The sequence below is a fragment of the Marmota monax genome, unplaced genomic scaffold, assembly GCF_021218885.2.
Source record: "Marmota monax isolate L192 unplaced genomic scaffold, Marmota_monax_Labrador192_F-V1.1 WCK01_AAM20220418_F8-fsc00024, whole genome shotgun sequence".
In the NCBI taxonomy this organism is placed as follows: Eukaryota; Metazoa; Chordata; class Mammalia; order Rodentia; family Sciuridae; genus Marmota; species Marmota monax.
In genome coordinates, this window is record NW_026695224.1 from 30067772 (window position 1) to 30077704 (window position 9933).

Sequence of the window (9933 nt, forward strand, 5' to 3'; positions counted from 1 at the left end):
GGCGCGCGGGCGGCCAACTCGTCCCTGCGAGGACGCGCGGCACTTACGTTAACGCGCGCCTTAGGGGAGCGGGAGCGCACGCACGCCTGAGGGAGCCCGGCCGCAGCCCGCCACCCGACTGCGCGGGCGAAACGCAGGTGAGCGCCCGCCGCCCGCCGCCCGCCTACGGCGGCCCGGAGGCCTCGCGCCCGCAGTCGGGGCGGAAGAGCCTCCGGCTGCTGCCCGGCCGCGCACGCGCAGGCGCGGCTCTGGGCTTCCGGGAGATTGCTTCCGACTTCGTCGCCTGGCAACGGCTGGAAGCGTTGTTGACATCCGCGGAGGCGGCGGTGGCTGACTGAGCGCGGAGTCTCCGCCGCTGCAATGGTAAATCCCGCGTCCCCGCCGCCCCCACGGCGCCCCGGCAGGGACTTCGCGGCCCGGCTCCCGGGGCGCGGCCACGCTGGGGCTCCGGAGGCTTCGTGCAGGGGCGCAGGGAGACCGCCGAGGGGGAGGTGTGGAGATGAGGGGACGCTGCCTTGGGGGTTAAAGTCTGGAGGTGGCTCGTAGACAGGAGAGAGAGGCTGAGGAGGTGGAAAAGGCCGAGGGGGATGAGAAAAGCGGGAGCCAGTAAAGTTCGCAAGGGCGGAGGCGAGATGCAGAGGAGAAATGAGATGCTGCGAGGAAAGGGAGGGTAGGATGGGGAGAGAAGCAGAGAGGAGGGGGAGACAGGGAGGGAGAGATAGCTCCTCCCCTCCCCAGCCGAGAAAGAGAGAACAGGAATGTAGGGAGGGGAAAGAAAATGGACTTAAAAGAGGAGTGAAAAGGGGGTGGCAGTGGGGACCAAGAAGTTGTACCAGCAGGACTCGGAAAGCAGAAGAGAAACACTGGGAGGAGAGGAAAGGCCGGGAAGAGCAGAAAGTTTGAGAGTGAATGAAGTAAAGGAGAAGAGGGAAACATGAGACTGGTTGTCAGTAGTGTGGACATTGTCTTAAAGGTCAGACATGTAATAAGTTATTGAGCCTTATACAGTTATTAGGCTTTAGTGCAGTTTCCCAAAGTGAAATGCAAACATCCATTGCAACTTAAGATGGTCCAGAAATACCAGATAACAGAGTGAGTCATACTGTGAGACACACATGTGTGTGTCTTTAGAATGTACACAGGACCAACTTTCTGGCACTATCAGGTCCTTAAGACTACTATCATTGGTAATTTCCATTTTTCATCTGAAGAGCAGACCACTAGCTCAGAACTTCCATTGCAATGGAACATAATAATATGCCCTTTTCCATTTGTTGTACAGTTATTCTTTTATGACAAATGATAACCAGGTTTCCATTCATGGTAGTGATGAATAGTTTCCTCTTAAAATGCATTTACTTCAGTTTTTGGCAATGAGATAAAGAACAGGATTGGTAAGTAATAGATAGCATTCATAACGTCAAAAATCATGAATTTAATGCGATAATGCCTGAAATGTAGAAAACACCTGGAATGTGGTGGAAAAGGGAACATATCAAGACCCACTAAAGTGGAAAAGGAAACCACCTTTTGATCTAAAGTAACAAAATGTTCACCTGTATGGTCTTGGCGGGAAAAAGAGTATAATAAATCTTCATCAAGAAACTGTGAAGAATGCTGTTTGATTCCAGAATATCCAGTGATTGCTCAGAAAAAATGGTAGATACAATCTACCATGTGCAGGTTTGGAAAAGATTATTCTTGAATTTTGTATTTCTAGAGAGGAAGAAAACATATAATAGGATTGGTACATAAAATATATTCAAACAGAGCTGAGGCTGTAGCTCAGTGGCAGAGGCACTGGGTTTGATCCTTAGCACCATATACAAATAAAATAAAGGAACTCTGTCCATCTACAACTTCAAGAAAATTAAATATATTTTTCAAATAGAAGAGTTTAATATTCATTCATGAGGTTGGGATGTAATTGTGCATTACATTGAACATTACAAGTTAAACATTCAGCTTGTATCAAGACTCAAGATCTAATTATCAAGAAAATCCTGAAACATGTTGTTTTCAAAGAACACCCTTCTGTAAATGTGATCATTTGAATGAACCCCCCAATAGATTTCCCATTAAAGGCTTTTTTTAAACAGAGGGAGGACATGATGTAGTTCTATAAATATTTAAAGGACTATAGAATAGAAAAGCAATTTTTGTGACTACAGAAAGATCGGCAAGTGAAATATGATCCAGGGAAGATTTCTTTGCAGTATAAAATATTCTTCGGTATCATATGGGGACAAATAAAATGAGTTCTTGTGAGGCAGTAAGCTCTGTGTCTCTGGAGGGGTTCAAGCCCATGAACTTTTCAGAGCTGTAGGCAGGAAGAGGGGATCTTATACAGGCTTGTGTGGGGGACTTTACAATTTTCAAGCCGACTTTTAAAAATCTGAAATGACAGCATCTAGTACAGAGATGGTGGAAAGGGTATCCTTGCACACATCATTCTCCTTAGGACTGGTGTCAGTCGACCCAAAGACCCTTTTGATTAATTGCCTCCCTAATCTCTTCCAGGCAGAGGTGGAAGAAACTCTAAAGAGGATCCAGAGCCATAAAGGGGTTATTGGAACAATGGTTGTAAATGCAGAAGGTAAATATGTCACAGGCTGCCTTCTTGACACAAAGGAGCCCAAGCAGGAACCTCTTTTTCTTTGCAAAATTTATGGCAAACATCTTTGAATTAGATATTAAAAGCATATTTTGTATATTTTAGCTAAAGCAGTTACTTACCAAGCATCTATTGAGTATATATTAGATGCCAAGCACTCTGCTAAGAGCTAGGGCTATAAATATGAACACGACATCTAAAAATACCTATATATTCCTAAGAAACACTGTAGATTGTCTGCTTTTTAAAGCTTTAGTAATTTTCTTTCATCAGTTCTGAGTGCCAGTAAACCTATTGTTGAGGTCAGGGAGAATATCACAACCAGCAGGTTGCTTTTGTTTTAACATTATGAAGAGTTCATAGTTTCCGTCTTTATTTTGAATGAAATTATTTCTTTACCAAATTTTGTTAAAAAAAAACTTTGAGAATTCATTTTAATATCATTTATCGAGTAGTCTTTGTGGATATAGTATAAGAAGAGCCAGTGCATTTCCAACTAGGAAATCTGGAGACTGGACAGGAACTTGCTCTCACTGCATTATCCTCATTAAGACTCCGCACAGCGTTTCCCTTGCCACACTGTTCCACGCCCAGCTGGCACCTCTTCCCCTTACAAATGCCTGAATTAGCAATGAAACCATCAGGAGCCTGTAAGGCATTTGTAAGGGGAAGAGGTGCCAGAAATTCCAGAGCATGAGTTGAAATAAGAGTAGCTACTTAACATAATTCATGGTGCAACCATACAATTGGCATATAACCAGGTCAGGGCCTGGTAGAATCCATCAATAAATATTCATTGTGCAACCACCAACTGAAAGTCTGCTTAAACTCCTTACCGTTAAGAATGGAAAATAACCTACTTTCATGGTGGTTGTGACAATTAAATGAGATAATAATTGCCAAGTCCCCAGAACAATAGCCAATACTTAACAGAATTGTAATAAAGTAATTCTGAGAATGTGTGAATTTAATTTTTACAAAAATATTGTTCTACAAAATAAAAAATTACACAGTGCTAAATACATGTAATAAATATGACTACAATAAATTCACTCAGCCTGAGAACCAGAGGGGGGAGAGGATTTAGGATCATTTCTACAGAGAAGTCAAGAAGTGTGTTATATATTTCTAGCAAGTGGTTCAGCCCTATTTCCTAGACCTGGCTAAACTGCTTATTTCCAAGTATTTGCAACTGCTGTGTCACACCCCCTGAATGTGCTATCTGCATGATTTCATAGAGGTGCTGCTGTATCACACGCCGATGGCTTCAAACAACCGAAATTTATTATCTCTTAGTCTGGAGGTGAGAAGCTGAAACCAAAATATCATGGAGTTGTGCTGTCTTTGAAAAATCCAGAGGAGGAGCCTTTCTTGCCAATGCTCAGTGTTCCCCGGGCTGACAGACATCACTGAAGTCTGCCTCCCTTTCACATGGCCTTCTCCTCTGTCTCTGCTTACACTCAGGGAGCCCAATTATATTGAATTAGGGCCCACCAAAATCCCAAGTGGCTTCATTTTAACTCATTACATCTGCAAAGACCCTATTTCTAAATAAGGTCCTCTTCTGAAATTTAGGTTGGACTTGAACCCAGTGCATTCTTCTGTGGCACCCAGGCCAGTTCATCATTCTTCTGTGGCACCCATCTTAACCTTAAAGCACATAATCCTGATGATATGCATCAGATGTCTGAAAAATATCCACACCCTGGATCTGTAATCCCTCTCCTAGGAAATACCCTAAGGAGTGGTGAAGAAAGGTTTATTATAAGGGTACTCACTGAGGCATCATATGCAACATGCACAAACAGACAAATAAGAAACCAAAGTTGTCTCAGATCAGGGGAAATTTTTAAGTAACTATGTATTAGCTGCTTAATGAACTTGACTATTAAAAATGTTCAAGGATATTTGAGGATTTGGGGGAGCCACTCAAAATATTAGATGAAAAAGTCAGGTAACGATGCAGTTGCCAACTCTTTCTAATCATTTATGTAGCCAGTGCACACATGCATTTAAATAAGGAAGAAACGGTAGGCATATGTTATATATAGGGGTTATCTCTGAGTAGTGGAACTTAAAAAGCAAATTTCACTTTATTTTTCTGAGGTATCTCAATCAAAACTCCTCTCATAAAAAGGCAGTAAAATAACATTTTAAATAGCCATTAACTTTTAATTAACCTCTACTAGGACGCATAAGGATTCAGGGCACTTTTCAAGATTGCTGGATACTCAGTTTTCACCTGAGAGTCAAATTAACCTTTATCCAAAATATAAACTAGGGGCTTATTTTTATGGTCAGATCATTAGTAACCACAGTATATGATGAAGATATTTATTAATAGCATACTGTGTAAGTAGTGTGACCAGAATGTAATAAAATACTCAATTTCAATAGCCTATTCAATTTTAGATAAAAGTGCCATCTATTCGAATGCAGATCTGCAGCTTTCAGAAATCATGTGAAATTCATATTGAAAATACTTAACCAAGACGGTGTTTGTGTCTTGTTCTCTACTAGTGGTTTTGGTCTACTAATTACAGACAAAGCATTTGAACACATTTTCAGATTGCATTTGTGGTTAGAGGTCCTATGTCTATCCATTTCATTCTCATCATGTAGCTTGCTAAATATTAGTCCTTTGTTTCACTGTTATTGAAACATAGACTCTTCATGACAGTAGACTTATAAGTTTGTTAATGCTGTATGGTATAGGTTTTGATTAGACTAATTGTTAGCATTGGTTTCCCATTTATAAAAGCATCCATTGTTTATAATATGGAAACCCTGATTATTGCAATAGATAGTGGTGAGTATAAATATCTCCCAGGCAGTCATACCTATCATACATTCTTATGTATATAAACATGATTGCTGTGGGCTCTTAATTTTAAATATTCTTGACACTTCTAACAATGAATCATTTGAATTTCATTAGATTTTTTTCAGCCACTCAGCCAATTCCTTTTATTTTGAAATACAGTCTATCAACCAAAGTACAAATGTATGGTTGAAAATGACAAACTAATAAAATAATGAGTACAAGCTTACTGGGATCATATAGAGTCATATTTCAAAGTAGTTCCATAAATTCAGCAGTATCAAATTTTAAAATGTTCATGCTCTTTGTTCTAGAAGCTCCATTTTAGGAATTTATCCTACACATACAAATAACTGTGAGATGACATACATTGCAGTTTTTTTTCTGAGAGTCAAAGATTGGGGCAGACTACTGCCTGTTGGGAGGGTGTGTTGTCTAAGTGACATTCATTGAACTGACTGTCACTAATATGATCACTTAGCTTTACTTGTGCTGAATCAAACAATGATACCATTTTTATACAGATCATGAACACAAACACATGCATTCTTGAGCTGGCCTAGAACTCCTGTAGAGAGATGCCCAGGACACAGCAGTTACTTCTCAGAGAGGAAGTGAGTGAATTTTATCACGTGCTAAAATTACTTTTTACTAAATTATTTTAATTACCTTGCATGGTACCAAGCAGGAGCTCAAATAAATATTTCTCAGTTGTTTTCAAGTGTCTGTAGTATATATGAAAAACTCCCAGGTGTTTCCATAGTGGGCACTTATTATTCAGAAAGGCTAGCTATTTTATTTATTGACTTGGGGCATGAACAGACTAACTAAGTAGGCCTGAGATTTTGATTCATAATCTTGTCATCTACATTTTAAATAATTTATTCTGGTTGTATTTCTTGTTTTGACACTGAGCAATGCAGACTTCATAGGCAGTGAGTATTTAGGATGCAAAATAAAACTATTTTTCAGAAAGTTCTCAAAGGTTGAGGGCTGGCTATGTTCTGTTTCCAGCTTGTTAAAGATCCATGCTTTGTGACCTTCCCTCAAGTGTAAAAGACAATCACCAACCACCTTTCAGGGGAAGAGTGGCCAACAAATAACAATTCAGAAATTAATAGTTTTATGTAACACCTAACAGGAGAATAGGAGTCCCTGTAAATACTGTCTTTATAAAGTTTAGTGCAATCTTTTTGGAGATAGTGATTATCTTTAAAAGAGGTTGGTCCGTTTCAAAGTCAAAGTGCATGGCTTCCAGCAGTTTCATGAAAACTTGATAAAATCCTAAGTTTGTAATATTCTTCCACTCTTTAAAGTGCTCATCTTGTTTAGTAGTTTCGAGCTACATTTTCTGAAGGAAAACTAAGAGCCATGTTCAACTCTTTTGTTTATTGGCCTTAATTCAGCTACCTAAGGAATTTGACCACAATCCCAAATTCTCTTCCTGTGTTCTCTAAAATAAAGACACACTTGCAAATCAAATCTTGGAAATTCCTGTTTATCTGGCAGTTTAAAATACTTTGAAGGTTATCTTTGATTACATACAATATTTGTAAAACACCTATTACAGTATTGTTGCATAATGGGCCTCGAACCCTGGGTGGCCCCGTCTGAGCTAGATTGATATGCACTGAACTGAATTATATGTACATATTTTCTAGCTAGAATTCTTTGGTAAATTAATAGATTGTGTTTTAAACCATAATAGAACAACAAAGCTAACAAGTAGCCAAATTTATTAGTATTTAAATAAAGAATAAGTGCAAAACCAGGGAGCACACCACAAAAGTACAGTATCTTTGTCCCCATATTTTTCTAACATAAAATGTAAGGTGTTATGTTAGAATACTGTGTGAGGAATTAGTAAGAAATTGTGAGAATCCCTTTTGATCTCATACACAGTGATATCCCTTTCCGTTTCTGATTTCGGGGAAGAAGACTAACACCATGTCACAGACCAAGTTTTTCAAAGCAGACTTGCTGTAGATAGGATGCTTGGGGGCATGCATTTTATATAAAAACATGTTAAATTAGCACTGAAATAAATAATCAACAGCTTCCAAATGATTCATACACAAAAAATATTCATCACATCATTAGCTATAAAAAATATACCAAGTGACCAAACAAAAGGGGATTGTTTATATTACGATATATGCATAAAATAGTAAAGCATGCAGAGATTGAAAATAATAGTGATGATGTTGTCAACAAAGACAGCTTGTATGCTATAACTTAAATGAAGAAAAAAGCAAGTCTAGTTTGTAAATATGGTTTGACTTAACTATGCTTAAAAAATCTTTGCAGAAACAAAAAAAGGCTGAAAGGAAATAAACTGAAATGGATACCGGTGAGCAATGTCAGCCGTCATTTTTTCTTTCTTCTTGCAATTATCAACGTTTCCCAATATTTTTCCAATGTGCATTTTACTTTTATAATCAGAAAAAAATAACCCAAAATTAAATCTCATAATAGGCATTCCAATCCGAACCACCTTGGACAACTCGACAACAGTTCAATATGCAGGTCTTCTCCATCAGCTGACGGTGAAAGCCAAGAGCACCGTCCGTGATATTGATCCTCAGAATGACCTCACTTTTCTCAGGATCAGATCAAAGAAACATGAAATCATGGTAGCTCCAGGTAATTTGGCATTTCATTTCATATGTAAAGATTCTTTATTCTTGACTGGTTAAAAGCCTTGTTTCAAAGAATAGGGAGTACAGGTTTTAACATACAGTATGAAACATAATATTCTTTCATTACAAAATGGAGATGTTTGAATCTTGAGGTTTCAACTTGAAAAACATATGAAATTAGCAATTTATTTGACCTTTGAGCAATTTGAATTTTGCCCACTTGGATTTATTAGTAGTAATCAAAAGAATTTAGCTGTAATTCCCCTTTTTGGTGAACTTAGCACTCAGACTTTCTGGAGAGTGGCAGAAAGTCCTCCATCCTGGAGACAGAGTAGGGGGTGGATCCAAGTCCCATGGGGCCAGAACCCTCTTTGTGGGTAAAGCACTGTTACATGGTCAACCAGAAGACAGCAGCCACAGCACCCTTCCTTCCTTGAAGGAACTGAGTTCACAGTGTGAATAAATAGCTGGAAGTCAGGCTCCTACATAGAGTCTAGAACACACTTGTGCATGGTACGTCGATCAAATCAGAATTGCCCATAAACTAAATAAAGCTTTTTCTACAGCTGTGTTCTCTCCCTGGCTGCACATTTATATCACTTGCAGAGCTTTTTAAAAAATTATCCATGGCTGGGACACCACCCCAGATCAATGAAATCAAAATCTCTGGAGCCAGCCTGAGGAAAAGGGTATTTTTAAAGTATCCTGGTGATTCTGATGTGCAGCCATTGGTCTACACAGGTCCACGCGACGTATGGAAGAGAAAACCCAGTCTAGCTGAAATGTTGATGAAGGATAATTTTAGGGTGAATTAATTTTGTCCATGTCTCTCCATAGATAAGGAATATCTTCTGATTGTCATTCAGAATCCATGCGAGTAGACCTTCCACCACCAAGTCTATCCTCACGACACTGAGTTGGAAACACTTCGCGACACTGAGTTGGAAACACTTCACTCTTTAGTGATTCCTAAAATTATATTCCAGTCTGACTGGGTCTTTGGACATTCTTTTCTATTTTTACATCTAAACTATTCTACATGTCTTTTTAGTCCCTTTTGATTGCATTGTGAACCTGTACTTTTGCTATATAATAAATTCTGGTATGTATGTCTCTATTTTTTAATAATACAGGTTGAATAAAGATAGAAGTCAGAAGCACAGTTCTCAACTGTGCAGCACCTCTGCTCAGCACCTCTGCTCAGCACCTCTTTCATCCCTTACAAAATTCCTGGGGTTCCTGCTTTTACCACACCAGCCTGAGGAGACCAGGAATGGGCCTTGGACAAAGCTGCATACATACACAAAACAGAGTAGGTGACTCCAGAGGGCTTTGCTTATACTGGGTGTGTTAGTCACCTTTTCACCCCTGTGACCAAAATACTTGACAGGAAAAATTTAGAGGAGGAAAATTTTATTTGGGGCATACAGTTTCAGAGTTTCATTCCAGAATTGGCCCAGCCCATTGCTCTGAGCTTCAGGTGAGGCAGAACATCATGGCCAAGGAAATCTGGTCAGCTGCTGAAAGCCAGAAAGCAGAGAGAGGGAGGAGCAAGGGACAAAATACATAACCCCCAGCGTACACCCCTGGGGCCCACTTCCTGCAGCCTTGCCTACCTGCCTAGAGTTACCAACTGGTAATCCTTCAGATCACCACCCCAGTGGATCACCACACTGATTAGGTTATGGCTCTCATAATCTAATCATTCACCTCCTTGTTAAGGCAGGAGTTTTTTTGGGGGGACACCTCATATCCAAACAAAAACACCAATTATTTCAAACATTAAGAAAATAGCAAATACAACAGATTGTCATTTACCCCAAAACTAGAGTAGATGTTAACATTTTATTATATTTCCT

The 9933-nt window shown here is 39.6% G+C and overlaps 1 protein-coding gene across 1 annotated transcript; it reads left to right on the forward strand.

The window, feature by feature from the left end:
• The first annotated feature begins 212 nt into the window (after positions 1 to 212).
• Dynlrb2 (dynein light chain roadblock-type 2) lies at positions 213 to 9183 on the forward strand. Its single transcript, XM_046435209.2, has 4 exons — positions 213 to 363; positions 2521 to 2596; positions 7911 to 8078; positions 8912 to 9183. The coding sequence occupies exons 1-4, from the start codon at positions 361 to 363 to the stop codon at positions 8953 to 8955; spliced, it is 291 nt and encodes a 96-aa protein (XP_046291165.1). The 5' UTR covers positions 213 to 360; the 3' UTR covers positions 8956 to 9183.
• The last annotated feature ends 750 nt before the right edge of the window (positions 9184 to 9933 follow it).